Genomic DNA, 25,406 nt, shown 5'->3' on the forward strand with positions numbered 1-25,406 from the left:
CCTAGGTATGTTCTGCTGCAGTCATACAAACATATTTGAAAGGATATTAAAATAGCTGAAACTCGGTTGTGGGAAATATGTTGAAATTGAATACTTTAGTACTCCAAGTGATAGTATAAAGCATTTTATTGTAATTTGAAGTCCTTTATCATCTGGGTGAGTTTAATGGTTTTCCGTAATTACAGAATAATGAAAGCAGTATGTCACAGGTAGATGTTTAATGTTTTCTTCAACTGCCTGCTCTTACTTGAAATTACATCTGACTTATCTGATCTCTGGTCATTTTTTTCTCCTTCCTCTTACTCTTCCGCTTTTCTCTCTTTATGATCATTCCCATGTCCTGTCTCTTAGCTGTCACTACTCTGCTCTGCTCTAGCTCTGTATTTTCTACAGTTATAATCATCGGAGATTTAAATGTGGATTTGAATCCTGGCCATAGTCCATTTTAGATAATGTAATTTTTCCATGAAACATTTCTCTCTGTAAATTGAGGATAAACAGCTTTATGATAGAGCTTTGTGAAGATTAAAGACCATGTATGTAAAGTGCCTAGCACAGAACCTGGTATCTAGTAGTAACAACAATGATGGTAATGACAAAGGAAGTTGCACTCCTGCTATGACGGCTACTGCTACTAGTAGTTGTAGTAGTTTAGTTATGATGATGGTTGTGATGATGTCTCAAACTCACCCTCTAACTTCTTATCTTAGTCTAAAAACTTTTTAAGACTACATTTCATGCTGCTTCTGTTTAAAAACTCTTTATTTTTTGAGTGTTGCTTATTTACCCCAAATTTTACCCTTGATCTTTTCAGTTAGTGAATGAATTATTGTAACCTTTTCTTCGCTGGTCTTCATTTTATACTTTCTTTTTTCCCTAATATATTTTGTATTTCTATGCTAAACTAATCCCTTCCATTATTACCTGTGATACCAAACCTAAGCTCTGACCCTTTGAATGTGAGTGGTCAGCAGTTACTCTGATGATGTAAGCAGGAGCAAGATTATGAAGGCTCTTAAATTACAAGGTAATGAGTTTTAAACTTTATTTTGACCCAATGGGAATAGCTTCAAAGGGTTTTGAGTGGAGGCATGTTTTAGAAAATCAGTTTTCATGCAGTTTGGAGAATGGTTTGAAGATTGAAAGCACAAAGACTGTTTAGGAGACTAATGATGTAATTGGACTCTACTTAATGTTTGTTTTTTGATTACCATAATGTTCTTAACTTTTAGACTTTTTGTCAAGAATTACAAAGATTTTAGCACATCTCTTTCTTACAGGTTGTTTTAATAAATTTTCAGTTTCAACATATTATCTTAAAACAAGTTAAAGCCTATACACATAGACTTGACACAGTTTAATTACATGTAGGAAATGTAAAACCATTTGAGGGATTCAGTTCTGACTTAAGTTAGCCATAATGAGCAAAACTGTGGCCCAAGGGTAACTAATTCAGTAGTTTACTGACTTAGGAAGTTTTACAAGCAAAGCCAGCTGTATTCATGCCATTGATCTCCATGAACATTTGAGTTGATAGTATGAATTATGCTCTGTTGGGTGCTGAGGGTACAGAGAAGTACAAATAAAGGCATGGTTCCTCTTTTGAGACTTATGACTTACTTGGAAAAGCAAGACTGCCACATAAATTAGAAATAGCAAAGTGGTTTGTTTCTTACGTGGTAAATGAACTGTGTGTGGGCATTAGTAGTATTGTGGCTAGAATTGTTAGAAAAGTTTTTATGGAGGAAGTAAAACTTGAGTGTATCCTAAAGGATACAGTGGGACCATTGGAAACTCCAAATGTGTTGCTGTCTTTCGGGGAATAATGTATAAATCTTAAATAGTCTGGAAGATTGTCAGAAGGTGATACGTAATATGAGTCGTTTGGAGAAGTGAATTAGAGCTTTGAGAGCAAGCCCCCCCCCCCCCCCCCCCCGCTTTACATTTGAAGCAGTGAATCCTTAGCAGTTAAGCTCAGTGATTATATGTAATCATTTATTTGCCAAATACCTTTCAGGCTCTTTGGATTAGTAATATTTCCTAAGTTTCTATAATTAATTAATGAGTTTTCTGGCAAGTTATTTAAACACTATCAGCCTTAGTTTCCTTATCTGTATTAATGATCTTTTATGTAGTAAATAGCTCTCAAACTTGTGGGTAAATGACAAAACATCCAGCACAGTGCCAGATAAACAATAGTAGGAATTCTGTAAATATTAGTTTATCTTTCTTCTGTTCAAGATTGTTAGTATTTTCTTACTGTTTCCAATTGCTTAACTCTCTTCGCTCACAAAAGTCTAAAGGTTTCGTCTGTGGTTGTATATTAACTTAGATTTTATTTTCTAAACATAGGAGATAACGTGCTTTCATTAAACTTCGCTCATCAAAATTAACTTAGTTTACTTTCTGTGATAATGTGAAAAGTAATTCTGTTTTGTTATTTATTAGATCATATAAATTGTCAATATGTCACTGTTACCTAAAAAACAGTAATTTCATGTGATTCAACCTAATATAACTTACGATGATAACTGGTATAACAAAGTACTTATGTAGAATTTTCTTTCTTCATTTTCCTCTTTAAGATCCTGATAATTTAAGCGACTCTCTCTTTTCCGGTGATGAAGAAAATGCTGGGACTGAAGAAATAAAAAATGAGATAAATGGAAATTGGATTTCGGCATCCTCCATTAATGAAGCTAGAATTAATGCCAAGGCAAAAAGGCGCCTGAGGAAAAACTCATCCCGGGACTCTGGCAGAGGCGATTCAGTCAGTGATAATGGAAGTGAAGCCCTTAGAAGTGGAGTAACTGTACCAACCAGTCCAAAGGGAAGGTTGCTAGATAGGCGATCGAGATCTGGCAAAGGAAGGGGACTACCAAAGAAAGGTTGGTGTATTCCAAGTACAAAGAAGCAAGTAGAATACAATATGGCCTGATACTTAAACTATGGTTTCCTTGTTCTAGGAATGTGAGAAATTTAAACATTGATAATGTAAGATTTTATGATTTGTGTATGTACTTACAAAGTAATAATCTGAGGACCATCACACTTTTAATTTAAGTTGAGCTTTTTTTCTGGAGGAGATTGTTTTCTTGAGCAGAACTTTATTATTTTCAGCAAAATACACATGAATTTTTTGTACAGTTGTGAATTGTGCATTGTATTCTCTAACTTTGCTTGAAAGTAGGGTCAGAAATTCATCCTACCTGGGGGACCTAGCTGGCTCAGTCAGTGGAGTATGTCACTCTTGATCTTGGAGTCATGAGTTTGAGCCCCATATGGCAGGTAGAGATTACTTAATAAATAAAAGTTTAAAAAAATGCATTATATGTATTATCTAATGAATGTAATTATGTCCTTTGTTAAAAATATAGGATAAATATATATTGGATTGGTAATAAGTGGATCAGAATTTTAATGATTTCATAGATGGTTCCGAGTTCATGCATTCTTTTGTTCGTTTCTTTCTTTCCATTCATTCATTCATTCATTCAATTAATGAATAAAAGATTTTATTTTTTAAGAATCTCTGTACCTAACATGGGGCTAAAACTTGCAACCCTGAGATCAAGAGTTGCATGCTTTACCAAGTGAGCCAGTGAGGAGCCCCCCAAGTACTCTTCAGTTCTTTCTTGGATACTGGAGTGGAATGATCCTTTTTTTTTTTTTAAGATTATATTTATTTATTTTGAGAGCGAGAGAGCATGAGTAGGGGGAGGGGCAGAGGGAGAAAGAATCCTTGAGCAGACTCCTTGCTCAGTGAGGACCTGGATGTCCTAGGACCCCAGGATCATGACCTGACCGAAGGCAGACACTTAACCGAGGCACCCCAGGAATGGTCTATTTTTTCACTGCTATATCCAGTGCCTGGAGTAATGACTAGCAGTTGTAGATACTTAAGTGTTTGTTGATGAGGAATGTTAGCTTTGGTCTGTGGTAGGATTTTGATATAATTTGAAGATTTCACAGCTTCTGAATGGTGTGAACTTCAATTTATAGCCTAGGATTCTTGTTAAATGTTTTTGTGGTCAGTCAAAAACTGTTATTTTGTTGAATGGCTTTATAACCATTGGTTACATCAAAATGAATCCTAATAATCAGATTCTGCTTTGCTCTAGTCTTGATAGAAAAAACCCTCAAAAAAACTGGTGATACTGAGGAGTTCCTTAAAAATAATGTAATGTATTAAGCATTACAAAAATATTTCAGTAAGTTTATATAGAAAAACCACTTCGAAAGTTGGAATTGTTAAACTTCAGCTGGTTAGTTTGTAAATAGAGGTACGGAGAAATAATGATCAGTGCAGGTAATGCTTAAATAGCTTAGTTATTGCCAGTTGTCAAGTATAGTTTTATGTGTACTATTCTATTTATTTATTTATTTATTTAAAGATTTTATTTATTTGACAGAGATCACAAGTAGGCAGAGAGGCAGGCAGAGAGAGAGAGGAAGGGAAGCAGGCTCCCTGCTGAGCAGAGAGCCCCATGCAGGGCTCGAGCCCAGGACCCCAAACCATGACCTGAGCCGAAGGCAGAGGCTTAACCCACTGAGCCACCCAGGAGCTCCTGTACTATTCTATTTAAAGGGTATTTGACTTTGAAACACTTAGAGTGGAAACTGTGCTTCTTTGTTAAGTAATTTCTCCCTTACTGATTTTCCTATGCCACATCTTATTGGCTCAAAATATGTCTTTTTGTTTTGGTATTATGAAATGTCAAATAAAATTTAGAGCTCAGCTACATTATCACACCCCTTGGAGTCCCTGATACACATATTTTTCTGATCTTGTTTTGTTTTGTTTCTGCTTTCATTTTAAAGCATCTACTTTTTTAGTTTTAACTTTATAAGCTATTTCAACTTGATGTTTTAGAAATAGTTTGTAAAATATATAATATCTAATCACTATTGAAAAAGCAGTGATCCAAAAAAAAAATGAGGTTTAAAGTATAATTCAACTGGAGAAAAAACTGGCATAGAAATTAAATGCAGTTTTTTAACTTATTTATTTAATATCTGAATATCTAGAATTCAATTAAAATTTATGAACTGAACTTTGTGTTCTTTCTCAATTCTAAACTTTTTCAGGTGGTGCAGGAGGCAAAGGTGTCTGGGGTACACCTGGACAGGTATATGATGTGGAGGAGGTAGATGTGAAAGATCCTAACTATGATGATGACCAGGTATCAATGTTTTACTTTATTTTTTTAGTCTGTAAGTTTTTTGACTTCTTGTCTGTAGTTTACTCATACATTTGTCAAATTATACATTCTGTATCTATACTCTGTGCCTGTCAAATCATGTATATATGATTTATAGCATGTGTGTGTGTATAGATATACACATAATGTGTGTGTATGTATATATAGACATTAGTATTTATGTCTAAATCATACATATACTCAGTCCTTTTGGACTTTAAGGTAAATTTTGGATTAGGAAATAAAATTAACTGATAATGATATATGTGTAATTTTCATTTCATTTCTGAAATGAGTCAAAAATAGTCGTTACAGATTTAGGATGATTGAATTTTTTAATTTTTATTTTTAGGTTTTATTTATTTGAGGCAGAGTTGGGGGGCGGGGCAGAGGGAGAAGCCTGTTCCCTGCTGAGCAGCGAGCCCAATGTGGTTTTGATCTCAGGCCCCTGGGATCATTACCTGAGCTAAAGGCAGATGCTTAACCAACTAAGCCACTGAGGTGCTCCAGGTTGACTGTTTTTTTTTTTAAATATTTATGAGAGAGAGAGAAAGAGAGACTGGGAAGGGAGCAGAGGGAGAGAATCTTCAAGCAGGCTCCCTAAGTGTAGAGCCCACCATGGGACTCAAACTCAAAACCTATGAGATCATGACCTGAACTGAAATCGAGTCAGATGCTTAACTGATTGAGCCACTTAGGCACCCCTAAGTAGACTGTTTTTCAATAAATTCTGTTAATATAATTTCTATAGTAATGATAATTGAGAAGAATATATATTCTTTTGAACATCATTAAAGAGTTATAGATATTAGGCTTCTTTTAAAATACTACTATTTAGGATGGTAACTCTGTGGTAAATTTATTTTGGAACGTGACCATCTTTTTTCAATGTTAAGAATGTAAATTTTGTTTTTCTTATGCTGTGCCTTTTATTCCCATGACTTACACATTCCATAACTGGAAGCCTGTATCTCCTACTCCCCTTCACCAGTCTTGCCCCTCCCCTCTGGTAACTGTCAGTTTGTTGTCTGTGTTTACAGGTCTGATTCTTTTTTGTTTATTTGTTTTTGTTTTAAATTCCACATGAGTGAAATTATGTGGTATTTGTCTTCCTCAGTCTCATTTCACTTAGGTTCATCCATGAGAATGTACATTTTTTTTTTTAATTTATTTATTTGACAGAGATCACAAGTAGACGGAGAGGCAGGCAGAGAGAGAGAGAGAGAGGGAAGCAGGCTCCCCGCCGAGCAGAGAGCCTGATGCAGGACTTGATCCCAGGACCCTGAGATCATGACCTGAGCCGAAGGCAGCGGCTTAACCCACTGAGCCACCCAGGCGCCCCCGAGAATGTACATTTTTAATAGATTTTATAGTGAACGTGTATATATTTATTTTTTAATGGAAAATTTTAAATTTATACAAAAGTGGAATAGTGTAATGAACATGCTTGTACTCCTCTCCCAGCTATACCAACTTCAGTAATTAATAACTCATGGTCAATCTTGTTTAATCCTGTACCTCCATTTATTTTTCCTTTTGTATCACCCTGCATGCACAACACCCCTCTGCCCCCCTCCCCCGATTATTTTGAAACAAATCCTGGACATTATGACATATTTTTTAAAGTACTGTCTTACAAGAGATAATACATGGTGATGAGAATTTTAGACAGGAAATTATCAGGGTGTATGTTACATTGTTTTTATTCCATATGGTTGTATATACTTACCTATTTTAGCTAATTATTGGACATGGAAATATTTCTGAAAATAGGAAAAAATGTAGGATTCAAATACTATAGAATCATTGCAAAATACTCTAATCTTAACATACAGTCTTTCAAGTGTATGTTATTAGAAACTAATCACAAGGTGCATATAACCACTTCTGGGTGTTTTCAGAGGACAAATGGGAGAGAAAATTGAGAGTAATCTTCCTTTTTTGAAATTTTAGCTGAATATTGCTTTTCTTTAGAGATTTTTTTATTTTTTAAAATTTTTTTAAAAATACTTTTATTTATTTATTTGAGAGTGAGAGAGAGAACATGAGCAGGGAGGAGAGAGGGAGAAGCAGGCTTATTGCCTGATGTGGTACTCGATCCCATGACCTGAGCCATCCAGGCACTCTCAGAGAATTTCTTAGTCACTATGACATTGATTCTTATTATATAAGGACTTCTGTTACCATACTAATCATGAAGTCTATTTTTTAAATTTTATTTTTTATCAGTACTTTGGGAGAGAACACAAGCCGGGGGATGGGGGGGACAAATCGAGAGGGAGAAGCCATCTCTCCATTGAGCAGGGAGCCAGATGTGGGGTTTGATTCCGAGGACCCCGAGGTCATAAGATCACGACCGGAGCTGAAGGTAGACACACTCAACCGACTGAGCCACCCAGGTACCACCGTCCATTTTTTTTTTAAGACCGGATTCTTTTTTTTTTTTTTTTTAAAGATTTTTATTTATTTATTTGACAGAGAGATTACAAGTAGGCAGAGGCAGGCAGAGAGAGAGGGAAGCAGGCTCGATTCCAGGACCCTGGGATCATGACCTGAGCTGAAGGCAGAGGCTTTAACCCACTGAGCCACCCAGGCGCCCCTTTTTAAGTGAAGTTTTAATGACAATACTAGGTATGACCTATAGGAAGCCATCTTAAAACTTTTTGGTCAATGAAGGATTGTTTTTGTGAGAGAGATAAAAAATTAACAAAATGTCAGGTTGTGGTTAATGGTTCTAATCTCTGTTTTTAGTTTATTCAAATTTGTAAAAGAACAGTGACATAGATTCTATTTTAGTATCAGTGATCAAAACATGTAACATATCTTTTTCTTGCCCTGAATGAGGGTGGAATAAAAATTGGTTGGAATATAAAGTCAGAATACAAAATTAAAAACATAAAATTATATTTTATATTTAATTTTTAAGTTGGAATATAAAAAATATGTAATTTATATTTAAATTTTAAGTCAGAATATAAAATTAAAAACACAGAATTTTAGGGGCGCCTGGGTGGGTTAGTCAGTTAAATGTCCAACTCTTGATTTTGGCTCAGGTCATGATCTCACGGTTGTGAGATCAAGCCTGCATCAGGGTCTTGCTGGGCATGGAGCCTACTTAAGATTCCTCTCTCTTCCCCGCTCTGACCCCCCCCCCCCCCCCCGTGCTCGCTTACTCTCTAAAAAAATAAAAATAAAAACATTTCAGTTATATGAATATTTTGTTCATTAATCTATAAACCCTTTCACCTGCTTTCCCTTCTAGGAGAACTGTGTTTATGAAACTGTAGTTTTGCCTTTGGATGAAACAGCATTTGAGAAGACTTTAACACCAATCATACAAGAATATTTTGAGCATGGAGATACTAATGAAGTTGCGGTAGGTTTAAAATTGCAAGTATGATTTATCTAATATAGGAAAGAAAACACTATTAAAAGCAGAACATCATATCCAAAATGATCTTGGATCACTGAATTAAGTTTAAGCATTTTCTTTGGCATAAATGAATTTCTAAGACATGGAGTAAAATTTCCTTAATACGGATTAGTTCTTTCCTACTTGGGATGTGATGAGGACTATATGCCATTTCTTTCCCTGAAAAATGGCACAGTAATATTTTAATAATTTTTGTAATTAAATTGTATAGAATTATAATAGTTGCTAGCATCTATGGATTTTCTCAGACCTCTTCAGGGATCTTGGTTAAAAATGTCTTGCTTTCTGTTTTTTTGACGTTTATTTCCATGCTCAGGATTAAGATAAAATTTATCTTTGTGTTATGTCCAAGAAAGAGAACATGGATATAAAGATTTGAATAAGAATGTATACAGAAACCAAGAGAACAAATGTCTTTTTTTTTCTTTCTTTTTTTTTTAAATTGCAACTCTTTAAAAGGCTTTTACAATTTAGACTCATACTTCAGACTGGCTTTCTTGGTTTGTCTGATACCATGAGGTCTGATATCCTTAGATTTGTAGGACTTAAGTATAAAACCAGTATTTGTTCAGTGCATACCATGTGAAGGAATTTGTAATAGGTGATTCCTTTATGAAGCTCAGTCAGGGAAGTGATATATATAATGTGAAGCCTTCTATTGTAGAGGAAGAGCTTAAGTCCTCTAAGGGTAGACTATTAAAATCCTATCTACCTAGCATGGGACTAGACGTATACTATGTATTTATTAACTGAGTAGTACTATAAGCAGAATGTTAGGGAAGCATAAAATAGAGAGTAATAGAAAAGATGATTCTGAGTTATATAAGAATGATTAGAAGTTTGACAGGGCAAGATGGTTGAAGAGTTTTCCAGAGAGAAGTATCTTGTTTAAAAGCAGTGAGTTAGGGACATCTGGGTGGCTCAGTTGTTAAGCGTCTGCCTTGGGCTCAGGTTATGAACCCCACATGAGGCTCCTTACTTGGTGGGAAGCCTGCTTCTCCCTCTCCCACTCCCCCTGCCTGTGTTCCCTCTCTCGCTGTCTCTCTCTCTGTCAAATAAATAAATCTTCCTTAAAAAAAAAAATAAAAGCAATGAGTTGTTCAAGCACAGTCCAGGAAAGAGGAAATTCAGTGGGAAGAGACTGCTAACAAGAACACCAGTTAGGTGGCTATGAAAATAGTTCTGGCACCCTTTTAGTAGTATAACATGGTTTAAGTACCCTGAGTATTTAAACCTGGCATCCTGTAAATAAAAAGGAAGGCCTTCTAAGTAACTGAGTTAGAAGTCTTATAGGGTCAACTGACTATTCCACTTTCAACTTGGCCACTCCAGTCATGTCCTCAGTAAATACTTAATTTTGCTTTGGGTATGATGACAATACCTCCCTGAAAGGGTTGTTTTGAGTCTTAAATAAGATAATAAAAAACTAAAGTGGCTGTTACAATGCTTGCTACATTATATACAGTAGTTAGTATTAGCAGCTGCTATTATATTTTTAATAGGAAATTTCAACTTAATCCCAGCATTTAAAGAAATAATACCACTTAAAAACAGTAGTTTAAGATCTCCTTTTAAACTTTATATGAACAATATAAACCATAGTGGGAAGAGAAAACTGAGGAAAAGTAGAGTATAAACAATTTATAATAATGTAAAATGAATCTCACCAAAAATATTCATAGACGAATATTCCTAGAAATTAGGAACATCTGATAGGCTCAGTTGGAAGGGTACGTGACTCTTGGTCTTGGGGGTCCTGAGTTTGAGCCCCATGTTGTGTATAGAGATTACTTAAATAGGAAAAAAAAATTATAAGATGCAGGGTTAATTAATTCCTAAAAACAGACTTATTTGCAATGTGTAGTTTAATTGTTTTAAGTGTAATTCACATTCTTCAGTTCAGTGATGTTCAGATAGTAAAAGCTTTACAGAGTTGATCAATATCTAATTTTATATGCACAGAAAGATGTGTTTTTTCTATCCTACAAAATTTGACTGCTTTTCTTACTATTACCAAACAGGAAAAAGGTAAGGATATATGGATAAAATCTTGAATTTTTGAAAATAAAGTTATATTGAATTAAAGGCAGTGACATATACTTTTTAGTTTTTGTTTTTGTTTTTGTTTTTTTAATAGGAAATGCTGAGAGATTTAAATCTTGGTGAAATGAAAAGTGGAGTACCAGTGTTGGCAGTGTCCTTGGCATTGGAGGGAAAGGCTAGTCATAGAGAAATGACATCTAAGCTTCTTTCTGACCTTTGTGGGACAGTAATGAGCACAAATGATGTAGAAAAATCATTTGACAAATTATTGAAGGATCTACCTGAATTGGCATTGGATACTCCTAGAGCACCACAGGTTTGTATGACTCTTCTTTTTATTCATTCTCTCCCCCACTATACTTCCAATTATAGACATAATACATGCTCCTAGGAAATTTTAGTAGATAAAGAGGACAAAATGGCCCATATTTTTTTACCACACAAAAATAGCCCTCTGTCATTTTAGTGTATTTTTGTCTAGCTGTTCTTCTTTTCTTTTTCTTTTTCAAATGTAGTTTTCATCATACTATAATTTTATATCCCGCTTTCCACCCATGCTCTGTATAGTTTATAGGTCATTTTGTTTTTGCTGTCTGTATATTTTCTGTTACATGTGGTTAAGCTGTTATATGAGCTGTGATTTTAAAAATATTTAGATTGTTGTAATTGAAGATTGAATTGGCTTAACTGATGTTTTCTGTTCCCTTTTGTAGTTTTGTGGGTAAACAATTAGAAAATTAATGATTTATGTTTCTGTTTAGATTTTGTCCTCAAAGCCTTATACTTTTATTAGATTTAATACATGCTGATACTATAATGTGACTTTCTGGTTTGAAATTGAAAATGTGTGAAATCGTTGGTATTTACTTAACCAACTTTTAAATCAAGGTAGGAGCACTTTACTTAAACGTTAATTTAGGAATAGAGTATAGGTAGTTTAATTCCTAAATGCTTTTTCTGTTAACACTTTTCTTAGACAGTAGTCTTTTATAAGGTATTGAGCAATGATTCAGACATTGACTTTTTTTTCTTTTTATAGCAGTACTCTTATATTTAAGAAATGATTACTTAAATACATATTATGGAATTTTTAAAAAATAAAGGTCAAAAGGAAGCAAGGCTGGCAAAAATAACCACTTTTAACATTTTGTTGTTAAATCTATTTTACTTTCTATGGGTATATATCAGTTTATGGTTTTTATATATCCTTGCATTTTAATGAATTACATTGTATATTCTAATTTATAAACTTGATTTTTCTTAAACCATAAAATGTAAACGCATTTCCTAATGGCCATATAATGTACCATCTTACGTATCTATCCTTTATTCTTGGACACTAAAGTCGTTTCCAATTTTTTAAGAAATAATGCTATGAAAAGGAGTACTTTGCTGGTTCTGTCTGTGGAGCATAAGACTCTTGGTCTCAGGGTCATGAGTTCAGGCTCCCACATTGGGTGTGGAGCCTGCTTTAATAATAACAACAACAAAAATAAGTAATGCTATGATATACTTTCAGACAGAAATTTCTACACAAAGTTTTCTCCATATAATAAATTCTTTTAATCATTTTTTGAGAACACCTAGTCCCATTTTTTTTGTTTGTTCTCTTGAATTTAGGCCATTGGCTTAACGAGTAATTTTGATGATACACTGTTTCAGGCAGTATGCAAAGGTGTTGGGGGATTAGAATGGAGCAATGTGCTCCTGCCCATAGTACTCATCTTGAAGGGTAAGATGTAGGAGTATGCTGAGCATAACTAGCAGGTGCTAAGTAGATGTCTTTGAATATTCCTATATATCTTAGATACTGATTGTGTAGTTCAGCCGTTCTTCATCATTTATGTGTTTAGAAATTGTGTCCTGTAAAGGTTCATTTTAGATTTTTTTATATAGATTTTTTTTTTCTTATTGTAGTTGGTGGGCCAGTTTATTGCTAGAGCTGTTGGAGATGGAATTTTATGTAATACCTATATTGATAGTTACAAAGGAACTGTAGATTGTGTACAGGCTAGGTAAGTAAATTAATTTTTCTACTTAGAATTTCGAAAGGGGAAAATTCTGCAGGATTTTATTGAAATGACATTTGAATTACATTGTAGATCTCTGTCATTTGTGTGCATTCTCTGCTGCTAAAACAAAATTGAGATTGTTGACATGCTATAACAGGAAGAGGACAATACTATAATGTAGAAGTTGGGGATTTTAGCTAAACCATTAGCTACCTTTATGTCACACCACTCTTCTCTGGGCCTCAGGTTCCTTATTTATAAAACGGAAGGATTGGACTGAGAATGTTTAAGGTCTCCCCAAGTTTTCATTCAGGAATTGCATTCTGTAACTATTTAATACTCTAGTAAGATGGACAGTATTAACAAAGGAGCCCATTTTCAATTTTATTTTATATTTATCTGCTACAGCAATATTAGGAAATAATGTTTTTTACTCTTGTTCTTTGGTATAATTAATTTTAAGCTAAATGTAGTATTTGGGAGTCATCCTGTATGATTTTTATAACTTTCTGGAAACTTTGATTTGGTCTTAGCCATGTGTTAGGTTTTCTCAGGTGTAGATGTTAATTTTCCTAGGACTACTCAGATCAGAGTGGAGTGGTTTTCCTGGTGGGAATGCATAGATCTATAGAAGTTAAGTTTTATGCAAAATGTTTCTCTTCAGAATAGATGAATTATTTTGTAATAAGGTTAGATTTCTGTTGACTAGAAAAGAAAATAAGAGTATGAGAATATTAACATGAAAAGCAAATTTTCTTTTTTTTTTTGCTCCCAACTTTTTAATTTAAAAAGTAGTTTTTTAAAAGACTTTTGAATTTTAGGTTTCTTTTAGGTTACATGAAAGCTTTTAGGTCAGCCTCAATCATGTCCAAGTTGTCAAAGTTATTTATTATTGTTATTTTTTTTTTTGGTAGAGCTGCTCTGGACAAGGCTACTGTACTCCTGAGTATGTCTAAAGGTGGAAAGCGCAAAGACAGTGTGTGGGGTTCTGGAGGTGGGCAGCAGTCTGTTAATCACCTTGTTAAAGAGGTAACAACTACTGGGTATTGTCTTTAATTTAATTTACATGTATTTCTCTAGGGGAGTAAACTATACCCTCTAGCTGGTATTTTTGCAGACAAAAATTAAGTTCAGGGGCACCTGGGTGGCTCAGTGGGTTAAAGCCTCTGCCTTGGGCTCAGGTCATGGTCCCAGGGTCTTGGGATTGAGCCCCGCATCGGGCTCTCTGCTCAGCAGGAAGCCTGCTTCCCTTTCTCTCTCTTTCTGCCTGCCTCTCTGCCTACCTGAGATCTCTGTCAAATAAATAAGTAAAATCTTAAAAAAAAAAAAATTAAGTTCAGTCTTAAAGCTACAATGGAAAATTGGATAACCTTTATATATTTGGCTTTATACCCTACTGCCTTAAATTATACATGAATTATATAATTGTTATTAAATTTTTAAGGTTTCCCTAACTTAAAAATAAGACTGAGTTAAGTTAAAAGGGCTTTCATAAGAAGGCTATGTTTGAACCTCAAAGGAATGTCTGAAGTCTTATATTGGTTTTTAAAATTTTTCAAATACTGTGAAAATAAGACTTTCTGTCTTGTAGTTATTCAGTAAGTAACTACATTTTTAAATGAGTGGCTTGAAACTGGATACTCTCAGATCATAAGTTATGAGTTATGAACACTAGAGTAGAACAGAGTGGTAGATTTTTCTAAGGAAGGTCACTACCTGTATGCATGTTTTAAAAGTAAAAATAATCAAGATGCCAGATTTATTCTCTATGGATCTTTTTTTCTGGTAATAAAGTAATGTTCTAGAACTGTAAGCCAGAAAAAGTATTTAATCTTAACTTGCAGATTGTTAAGAAAATTAGAAGATTTATAGCTCATGTGCTTCTGATTTTTGAGTATAATCTTTTCATGTGACTATAGTTTTGATATTTAATCTTTTAATGATATGTGTACCTAGTTTGGGGTTTAAGGAGCTGAAAGTACAGATTTTTGACCAGTTTGCTTTTATATATCTTAAAGTAGGTAAGTTGGGGTTTGTAATGTCATGATTGCAACATCTGCTTTTAAAAATTTTTTCAAGTTGGAAAGATTGAGCTGTAAACACAGTCAAGATACCAAGGCATTTTGGCAAGAAAATGACATAAAAGGCATCTAAGCGGGAAAGGAAGAAGTAAAACTATCTTTATTTCCAGATGACATGATCTATATACAGGAAATCTGAATGAATCTATAAAAAAAACAAAAACAAAAAACCAACTGTCAACTAATAAATGAATTCAGCAGGGTTGTAGGGTAGAAGATCAATATACAGTATTCAGTTCTAGTTCTGTACACTAGCAATGATATGAAGTGAAATTAGGAAACAATTGCTTTTACAATAGAATAAAAAAACAGTAATATACTTAGGAATAAATTTAACAAGAGAATTACAGTTCTTATATACCAAAAACTATAAAACATTGTTGAAATAAATTAAGAACTAAATAAATAAAAAGCTATCCAGATACCCTATATTTATGGATTGAAAGATGTAAGATTGTTAAGATGGTAATACTGAGGGCACCTGGCTTTCTCAGTTGAAGGAACTTGCAATTCTTGATCTCAGGGTTGTGAGTCAGAGTCTCATGTTGGGGTAGAGATTACTTAAAAAAAAAAAAAAAGATGGTAATACTATCCTAAAATCATTATTTTGAGAAACTGTCAAACTATTTTATATGAATTATCTCAAGCAAAAAACAGTCAAGATAAAAATCGAAGTAAAACTGCCAATATGAGTTTCAGGGTTGCATTATTTGGATATTCATTTATTTTTGCCTGGAAGGATGAGTTGGACAAAGAGGACTTTTAGAAATGTATACATATGTTTATAATTTATCTTTCTCAAAAAAATGCATTGAACCTAATGGGAAACATTTAAATACTTAAAGTTGCATAACAAAGTCACAAAACTCTAAATGATACAATCTATTAAATACATTAATTTACATTTATAAAGTAAAAACACTTTAAATGCCATGCTTTAAATATTTACTTTCCTAAAGCAGAATAATAGGAATTATTCATTAGGATGTATTCTAGTGATCAAATTTTACTTTACCTTTCATGAAAGTACATTACAGAAGTTGAAGTCAAAGATACTTAAATGAGATTATTTAATTCAGTCAGTCAATATTCATTGATTGTGTACGAGCTGCAGAAGTGATTTTAAAAGGCAGTGTATAGGGAAGAACATTCTTGATGAAATTCTTGTGCTGGAAAACTTTTCCTACTCTCTGGAGCCATAGAGATTTATTTAAACAAGAAAGTCAAGTCTTGGGACACCTGGGTGGCTCAGTTGGTTGGACGACTGCTTTCGGCTCAGGTCATGATCCCGGAGTACCGGGATCGAGTCCCGATTCGGGCTTCCAGCTCCACGGGGAGTCTGCTTCTCCCTCTGACCTTCTCCTCGCTCATGCTCTCTCTCACTGCCTCTCTCTCAAATAAATAGATAAAATCTTTAAAAAAAAAAAAGTCAAGTCTTGGTTCTTTAGCTACAACTAGAAGCTGAATTACTGATGTTTTAGATAATTGGTTTCAAATCCTTAGCTGTAGAGAAAAGAGAGAGTATATACATATTTTGCTCCGTCTCGTAAAGCTCTGTTATCATCACTTATTTTTTGGCTGCCAGTGCACTGTTAAGGTCATCCTGATGGAAGTGAAAGTTTGTGATACTTCATTAAAAATCCATCTTGTGGGGCGCCTGGGTGGCTCAGTGGGTTAAAGCCGCTGCCTTCGGCTCAGGTCATGATCCCAGGGTCCTGGGATCGAGCCCCGCATCGGGCTCTCTGCTCAGCAGGGAGCCTGCTTCCCTTCCTCTCTCTCTCTGCCTGCCTCTCTGCCTACTTGTGATCTCTGTCTGTCAAATAAATAAATAAAATCTTAAAAAAAAAAAAAATCCATCTTGTGACTTTCAGTCAGTGCCCTCTAGTGGTCTTTAATATCCCTTGTTTTACAGTGAACATTGAAGCATTATAGTCGCAACTCAGGCCATGTACATCTTGAGTCTATTCCTAGATCTCAGTGATTATTAAGACACACTAAAGTACTGCATTTTCTTTATAATTATGAACTACTTAAAAATTGAGGATGTATTTTTTGTGTGTGTGTGAATAGTCATACTCTTATTTTTCAGAAGTGAAAATGACAAGGGGCAACTTGCCTTTGGAAGAGGCGTATCGGGGTAATAAGAGACCAATAATAGAGACAGTATCTAAGACTCAGTTATCACACAATTCTCAAAGTCCAATTAAATAATATGCTTTTAAGTAAAACAACAAAACAAAATAAAACAGAGAGTTACACAGAATCCACAAGGTGGTATTTGAAGAAGAAAAAGGAAAATCTGGAAATTCACATACTGAGAGTGCTCTATTGAAATCAAGGAAGCCCAAATCCCAAGGCAGGGTATCCAAGGTAAACTCAGTCTGCTCCCAACCATTTGAGGAAAAGAGACGGTGCAACTGCCACCTTGTATGAATAGCCATTTCTGGGGTTCCTTTTCCTCTTTCCCATCTGCTGGCTGAATGGAAAGGACTACATTTCAGCAAGATACAGGCTTTAGAAAACCAACTTCATTTCCAGTAAAACGTGTTTCACTGCCACCAAAATCCTTACAAGTTATGTTGGGTGCTGGAAAACAAGGAACATGAGCTGTGTAGTTTGTACAGTTAACTCGTTCTTGTGTAGCATCACTTATTTTTGGATCTTTACAAATATATTGTTCCAGTTTGAGGTTCTTGCACTTAAGTGTCTCCTCCATACTGGTGGTGGCGATGGCAGCAGCTCTCCAAGGTCCTGTGGTGACTGACATGAACCACAGGACACGCAGGAGCCGGGTGGCTGCCATCAGGGGCTTACTTTTTGATTAAAAAAATTTGTCATGATAGTGTTGTCTCGAGTCTATATGTTCTTACACAGCTATTTGTGACCTGCTTTGAGAATAAGTAAATCCTATAGACAAAAAGCACAGATTTTTTTTTTTTTTTAAATAGGAATTCTAGGGGCACCTTGGTTGCTCAGTCATTTAAGCATCAGACTCTTGGTTTTGGCCCAGGTCCTGGTCTAGCAGTTGTGGGATGGAGCCCCACCTCGGGCTCTGTGCTTGGTTAGTGTGGAGTCTGCTTGAGAATCTTCCTCTCTCTCCCTCCCCCTCTGTGCACACATGTGTGCTCTCTCTAAAAATGAATGAATAAAATCTTTAAGAAGTAAATAAAAACTAAGAATTCTAACATATCTTAATTTTTAAATTTAATAGATTGATATGCTGCTGAAAGAGTATTTACTCTCTGGAGACATATCTGAAGCTGAACATTGCCTTAAGGAACTGGAAGTACCTCATTTTCACCATGAGCTTGTATATGAAGTAAGATTCCTTTGACATTCCACAGAAAATTATTAAGTGTTCCTTTTTGCACTACAGTGACTTAATGCTTCTTTAATAGCATATCTTTTTTTTTAAATTTTAATATTAAGGGAGTAAGTTGTTTTTAATTTCTTATAGTGATTATAATTACATGTCAGACAAAAGGAATCTGATATATTTTAGGAGCACTTTCTTTATATGAATTAATGACCAAAGATTCATTCATTCGTTCAATTTTTAGGCCATTGTAATGGTTTTAGAGTCAACTGGAGAAAGTACATTTAAGATGATTTTGGATTTATTAAAATCTCTTTGGAAATCTTCTACCATTACTCTGGACCAAATGAAAAGAGTAAGTATAACATTATTTTGCATAATTCTTAGGCTTAAATATATAATACTTCAATGTATAATGATTGAATAAAGATTATGAATTGTCAATGAAATGTTCTTTCAGGTATGTTTAATAATACTGTGCCTGTAGTTGTTTTTTGTTTTTGTTTTTTTAAATGGTTGTGATTATGTTTGACCCCTTGTAGCCATTTCTTGAAAGTAACTCTTCAGTGGATTTTTTAAAGATGTGATTGTTCTTCCTCAAGAGTTCTACTTTTAAGATATGAGAGATTGTTTTATATCTAGAAACAACATGAACATGATCTTTTAACAAATACACTTTAATTTATTCCTATTTAAAATATTAGTGAAATTCTTACTTATCTTGTATTTTTTAATATTTTATTTATTTATTTGACAGAAACACAGTGAGAGAGGGAACACAGACAGGGGCAGAGGGAGAGGAAGAAGCAGGCTTCCTGCCTGTGTGGGGCTCAATCCCAGGACCCTGGGATTACGACCTGAGCCCAAGGCAGATGCTTAATGACTGAGTCACCCAGGCGCCCCTTGCCTTTTATTTTTAAAAAGTGTAATAAATGTATATAGAGAAGTAGATGAAGAAATGTGTCCAATGTCTGATATCTGCCTAAACTCTCTTGAGAGAACAATTTTAGAGAAAACATTCTATAACAAACATACCTGCTGTCTGTACTTTTCAAGGATCAGATCTGACTTCAGTCTAATTTTGTGAAGAGCTAAGGCCTTAAATGTAGCTTGATGACAGTGATAGGTTTTATGGCATTATGTATTTCATATGGGCTAACATTCTGTATATAATTTTGTTTTAGGGTTATGAGAGAATTTACAATGAAATTCCAGACATTAATCTGGATGTTCCACATTCATACTCTGTGCTTGAGCGATTTGTAGAAGAATGTTTTCAGGCTGGAATAATTTCCAAACAACTCAGAGATCTTTGTCCTTCAAGGTACTTTATTACTTCTTTCACATAAGACACTGGCTAAGTGCTTGGAAAGCTAAGCTAATTTTCTAACATTCCAGAAGAATTCTGGAATTCTGTCAGAAAAAGAAAATCTCCCCTAAAGCTACTTAAGAGTGAAAATCATGTTTTGAGTTTATGGAAAAACAGGGGCGAAACTTATTTTGCCCCCTTGTAAATCTATACATGCCTACTTCATGAAGCCCTTGTTCACTGGAAGGACTAACTTTGTGTAGTAGTTCTGTGTACCAGGCTCTGTTCTACATACTTGAAATATTATTTTAGAGTAGATATTAACACCAGTAAGATAAGAAAATTGAGGTTTGAGGAAGTGTGTGATACACCTTTCCTAAAGTCACACATAATAGAGGCCAAGGATGGATCCAGACCTTTCCTGGCTCAAAGATCTAGGCTCATTCCTGTACTCCATGTAGCTTCCTTTTTCTCCTTCATGGAATGGAGAATTAAGTCTAATTGAATCTTAACCTCATTGGAAAGTCAATGTGTGTGATTCTTTGAAGATAATACCTTTGTACTACTGGGATCTAACTCTTTAGGAGTTGATGAGGTTTTTTGTGGTTAAAATAAAGTTTATAATGAAGATTATAAATAGGTCTAAATGTTAGTAATAGGTAAATTTGTGTATGTCTGCTTTATATACATTTTAAGTCTTCGTAATTTTTAATCCAAAAAAATTGCAAAGCTTTGTCTATTTTTATTGAAGTCGATTGTGAGAAATCTCAGAAAAAATAGTTGCTGGTAGTGTCTCTCTGTAAAGTTTAAAAGTCATTGATAGAGGAGGAGGAAGATAGGGTTTAATGACTTTGATAAAAAAAAAAAGTTTGAAAATATAGATCTCTAAAAATATATATATAGACCTTTGCTTGGTGATGGCATCACTCATGTGCCAAGTGGTATACATCAGTAAATACTGCCAGCTTTGGTAAGGGTTCTTACTTACTGCTTTGTTCCCCATCTCAGTCTCCTAATATTATAGTCTGAAGCCTTTATATGCAGGAAAATGTAGCTGATTTCCACTTAGACTTAATATGAAAAGGCACTGGCTTTTAAAATTTTTCAGCATCTGTTCAGAAATCTAACTGGTCATTTCTCTTGTGGCTTTACTCTCAAGGATCAGTTGAGGAGATACCTAAAAGTACTTTGTTTGCCATTGAAGTGACTTTTTATCCTCTACCCATTAGCTTATTTGGGTGAAGCACACATTTGTGTGAGGTCTTGAGTGCTAGTGCATGTTAGTCAGAGAAAGAGGGCTAATCCTGAGCAAACTCTGTTTCCACTTACTGCTTTAGATTGCTGGTCAGCTATTCCTCTTGGGTTGAAGCAAGGTGTCTTGAGTTTGAAATAGTAGGAATTCCAAAATGGAGCATAGACTGGAATTAATTGGATTCTGATTTGTTTTTCCATGTACAGGTTATGGCTTTTCTACATTTGAGAAGAAACTTAAAAAATTTTTTAAAAATGGACATTTTCATAGGTTCTGTAGCTCTAGTTTACACAATTCCAAATTATGTTAGTGTTTCTTTGGCTCACTGTTCAGTTTTCAAATAATACTAATAACATAGTAGGAGTAAATATTAAAATTCTAAATAGCATGTTTGCTTTATATTTTAACTTATCAACATGACTCCATTTGGACAATAAACTTATTTCAATAATTAAGCTTTTATTTAACTAAAAACTGCTTAGATTAGCAGTTCATTTGATTTGTTATATCCTAGGGTATATAGTAGGGAAAGCGTCTTTCTCAAAGGAATTAGAGGTGTGCTCACTTTTTTTTTTTTATTTTTAAAGAGTAAAACCCTTCAAAACCATTAGGAACCCAAGGCTTTTTTGATTTTGATCTATAGTCAGAATTGGTATCTATTTTCATGTTTGTGTTCTTTTCATTACAGGGGCAGAAAACGTTTTGTAAGTGAAGGAGACGGAGGTCGTCTTAAACCAGAGAGCTACTGAATATAAGAACTCTTACAGTCTAAGATGTTATTAAAAAATATATAAATATATCTGAATTGTAAGAGTTGTTAGCACAGGTTTTTTGTTGGTTTGTTTTTTTTTTTTTTTTTTGAAGCACTTGTTTTGGGTACAAGGCATTTCTGAAATTTTATAAACTTAAAATTTAAAGGGGAATTTTTAAAGGAAGTGTTTTCCTTTTTATCTTTTCTTCTTTTTTTTTTTTTTGGAGGGTGTAAAGGAGGGACAGAAGAGTAACCACTTCTTAAGTGGAATATTCTCATAAGCTACCTTTTGTAAGTGCCATGTTTATGACCTAATCATTCCAAGTTTTGCATTGATGTCTGACTGCCACTCCTTTCTTTCAAGGACAGTGTTTTTGTAGTAAAATCACTGGTTTATACAAAGCTTTATTTAGGGGGTGAAGTTAAGCTGCTAAAACCCCATGTTGGCTGCTGCTGTTGGAATACTGTGCTTTGGGAGTTAAAAAAAAAAAAAGTTATTTCTTTGTCTTAAAGAATTTTAAGAAAATGAGTTAGTCATAAGACTTATTCATTTTTCCAGGGAACATATTGATTGGTCTTAAAGACTAGACAGTTAAATAAATGGTGGCTGGAACATCTATTTTTCTACAAAACTGGAAAAATGAACCCGGTTCTAAAAGAATATATGACAAAATAAAACATGTGAAGCAGTGTTGATTCTTTATTGGGAGTACCTATATCTAAGGTCTTTTTAAAAACTTATTTTACATAGCAAATTTTAAATCCTATAAGAGAGTGTATTTGAACCTAGTGAATTTAACTTTGTTCTTTGCAAACTCTTAAATCAAAAGTATAATAGTAAATTCTTTTAATACTATCTGTGGGAAATGCATACATACTTGGTTTTTCGATCTTCTTTAAAGCCCAGTGAAATTTCTAAAATATAATACCTTCATTATCCTTAAGTTCTGTTACCAGTGTTTGTGTTATAAAAAATTATTCTTCAGAAACTCAAAAATTTTTACATTTATCCAGTGTCTAAGAAGATCGTTATCTACCAATAAATAATAGTTCTCTAAAGAATGATCACATTTCTGACCTCTTTTGCAGAGCAAAACTCAGCAAGGCTTCAAGGTCTGTGCTAATTTAAATTGTCTATTATTGATTGTAGCAACCAGCCAAGAATTATATTCAGATTTACAAATATATTCTTAGGAATATGCCCATTATAGGTTTAGGCAGGCTTTTAGCACTAAAACCCCAAATTTAATGTTCATATTTATTTCATGGGCTCTTTCAAGTCCATATTTTTTTTCTATTTTTAGGGTTTTAATTGTGTTTGATACCTGGATAAATAAAGGTAGCACGGTAATTTAGTCCTTAAAGTCAGTATCATGAAAAGCTCAGGGGACTACTTTATAAGTGAAGGTTTCTTAAAAAATCAGATTTAAGTGATACAGTTTTGTCATTGCCAGGAGGACCAGCTGATCAGGCAAAATAGCCTTAAATACGGGGCGCCTGGTGGCTCAGTGGGTTGAAGCCTCTGCCTTCGGCTCAGGTCATGATCCCGGGGTCCTGGGATCGAGCCCCACCTCGGGCTCTCTGCTCAGCAGGGAGCCTGGCTTCCCTCCTCTCTCTCTCTCTGTCTACTTCTGAGCTCTCTCTGTCAAATAAATAAATAAAATCTTAAAAAAAAAAAAGCCTTAAATATGAAACACAAAATTCATAAACAAGTTTTAAAATTAGATGATGATGTAAAAGCACCAAAAACGTTTTGTACGAGATTAGAACGTATCTTCAAATTCAGTTTTTAATAAACATGTAAAAATTACCTGAATATAAAAGTTTCACTTAGTCACTTGTACCTATGAATGTTATCTATAAGACTCACAGTCATAGGAATAGTGAAACCATAATCTATAGTTCTAAAAACTTGGGTAAAAGAAAAAAAAAAACTATAAAATTTGGATTCAGTTTTTTAATTGCTCATGTTCAATACAAACTAGAGGGTCTAAATTCACAAGTTTCGTTAGTCTTGGGTATTTTTATTTTATAAGCACTATCAGTTTTATTAAACACACCATCTTTAGCATACAGAGGCAAATTATTGTCTCGCTATTGTTAATAGTAAGGCAGAATATCCTGTAGAAGTGCTAAGTTACCATTCAGTGAGTTATTTGCTGTTGTTCCTTCTCTGCCACTTCTTGTTGGCGAATCGTATCCTGGGCTGCTTGCTGCATTTTCTCCAGTTTTTCCAGAGTCAGAGATTTTAAGGGCAAAAGTTTAGGTTTACACAGCACCATTGTGGTTATATCTTCCACTGACAACTGCCCTAAGTTTAAAAAGAAATGGTTTAGTGAGATGACCCAGTTGTATGGTGGTTTGGATTTGCAGCTAGAATGAGCATCTAACGACTTAATCCATTGTCAATGAAAACTCTTGTTTTTAGTTATTTCAAATATATCAACATTTAATTCTAGGGAGTTTATAAGGATGACATTTTAAACTTCCTACCTAACATTCTATTACCTATGAGACACACAACATTTTGTATCAGATGTTTAATTTGCAAAAAGATTTGGGAGAAATACATAGTGCATACAAATACTTACATAGTAAAAGCATGGTATTAATATTTGTTAATATATAAGCATATAAATATATAATTAATATGAATATTCAAATATTAATATAAATGTTTAACTTACGACATCAGCATTTAACAATTGCTTGACTTAGGTTTCTTTTTCCCCACTTTCAGACCTTATTTAACATTAGTGAATTACACTTTTTTTTTTCACTGACAATTTCATGTTTTTATCTGCAAATCTGAGTACAACTGGATTTCTAGGTCTAAGAAACAGTGCTTCATTTGTCATCTTTTTACTGGGGGGGAAAAGCAATGGATGAATTCTTTATAACCTACTCCTAAGAGAAACATAGTAATGATAAGTGCACAGTAAATGTGGCCTACAGGATACAAAATACAATGTTTAGTATTGATCCTGTTATATGCCATGCCTACTACTTTTTATTTTGGCCCCTATAATAGTCTGTGACCTAAGTATTTGCAATTTAGATACCTTGTTTTGGAAGAACTTCCCGGAACATTGACTTCACTTCCGCCATATCTGAATTGTTGGATACAGCTAAGTTTTTTCCTTCAATGAGAAATCAGTTATTAATATTCAAGAATGAATTTACAAAGCATATTGCTGGAGTATTTCCATTGTAGGTTAAGAACTAAAATAACAATTTCTATAAAGAACGAACTATTCAATCCTTGCATAATTATCCCATTAATTTCTTGTGCGTCTTTTAACTGAAAGTTGAGAGAGTTCACGTAAGCATCTAGATCTTGTCAACATTCTTTAATCAGTGGAGGTGTTAATTTGTAAGGCTACATGTTCTAAATTTTTCCCCTTATGAAAAGTTAGGTAGGACTTCATTTTTTTAGACCTAATCACCTAATAGATATCGCTGAGGAAAACAGAAGCATTTATGTGTGGCCCTTTGGTTCACTGATAGCATCTCCTAAATGGTGGATGAGTTAAAAAAATTACCATTTGGGAAGTGTGGGGTAAGGCAGGTAGTTAGGAAAAAGGAGGAAGTAGGTAAATGTTTCCCTGACATTCCCACTTCTCAATAGCTAACATCTGGTTTCTACTTTAATTTCTTTGCTTTAATGACAAAAAGCATCCTAAGGATCAGTTACCTGGCTACACAGCTGACATTTGTAAGGAAGCAACACAAATGGGCAAAATTGGCTCTTGAACAGAAATGAGAAGTTTGAGTTTACTACTATCATCTAGTAACAGGGATAATACATGCTAAAGTGCCAGCAAATACCTTATCTTGAATATTTTGTTAAGATACCAGCATATACCAACTGGCTGATGACATTTGTTTCCAGTGTTACGTTCCAGATTACTGCTGTGCTGTACAGTCAGGGTGTTCTGGACTGTAATTCGTAGCATGATCCTTCTCCAAACACAGACGCTTCTCTAGACAGTCCCACCCCTTTGTGAC

General features: G+C 34.3%; 2 protein-coding genes across 10 annotated transcripts in view; one reads left to right on the plus strand and one right to left on the minus strand.

Moving 5' to 3' along the window:
* Positions 1-22,092, plus strand: part of PDCD4 (programmed cell death 4) — a 29,577-nt gene extending 7,485 nt beyond the window's left edge. For both annotated transcript variants that reach the window (XM_047703507.1, XM_047703508.1), the window contains exons 3-12: positions 2,586-2,888; positions 5,089-5,183; positions 8,464-8,577; positions 10,772-10,993; positions 12,595-12,692; positions 13,604-13,718; positions 17,982-18,089; positions 18,331-18,441; positions 19,271-19,410; positions 21,336-22,092. In XM_047703507.1, coding sequence (XP_047559463.1) covers positions 2,586-2,888; positions 5,089-5,183; positions 8,464-8,577; positions 10,772-10,993; positions 12,595-12,692; positions 13,604-13,718; positions 17,982-18,089; positions 18,331-18,441; positions 19,271-19,410; positions 21,336-21,396 — 1,367 coding nt within the window. In that variant the 3' untranslated portion in view covers positions 21,397-22,092. The remainder of the gene's footprint in view (positions 1-2,585; positions 2,889-5,088; positions 5,184-8,463; positions 8,578-10,771; positions 10,994-12,594; positions 12,693-13,603; positions 13,719-17,981; positions 18,090-18,330; positions 18,442-19,270; positions 19,411-21,335) is intronic.
* The window catches only part of BBIP1 (BBSome interacting protein 1), a 44,675-nt gene that overhangs the window by 6,347 nt on the left and 12,922 nt on the right, over positions 1-25,406 (minus strand). For 5 of the 8 annotated variants that reach the window (XM_047703514.1, XM_047703510.1, XM_047703512.1 and 2 more), the window contains exons 3-4: positions 24,461-24,538; positions 23,341-23,709 (exon numbers count right to left, since the gene is read on the minus strand). In XM_047703514.1, coding sequence (XP_047559470.1) covers positions 23,543-23,709; positions 24,461-24,506 — 213 coding nt within the window. In that variant the 5' untranslated portion in view covers positions 24,507-24,538 and the 3' untranslated portion in view covers positions 23,341-23,542. Of the gene's footprint in view, positions 1-6,949; positions 6,965-16,968; positions 17,357-23,340; positions 23,710-24,460; positions 24,539-25,406 lie in introns of those variants that run through there. The other 3 variants (XM_047703517.1, XM_047703513.1, XM_047703515.1) reach the window with 3 other exon arrangements.

Source organism: Lutra lutra, chromosome 14 (assembly GCF_902655055.1).
Source record: "Lutra lutra chromosome 14, mLutLut1.2, whole genome shotgun sequence".
Lineage (NCBI taxonomy): Eukaryota > Metazoa > Chordata > Mammalia > Carnivora > Mustelidae > Lutra > Lutra lutra.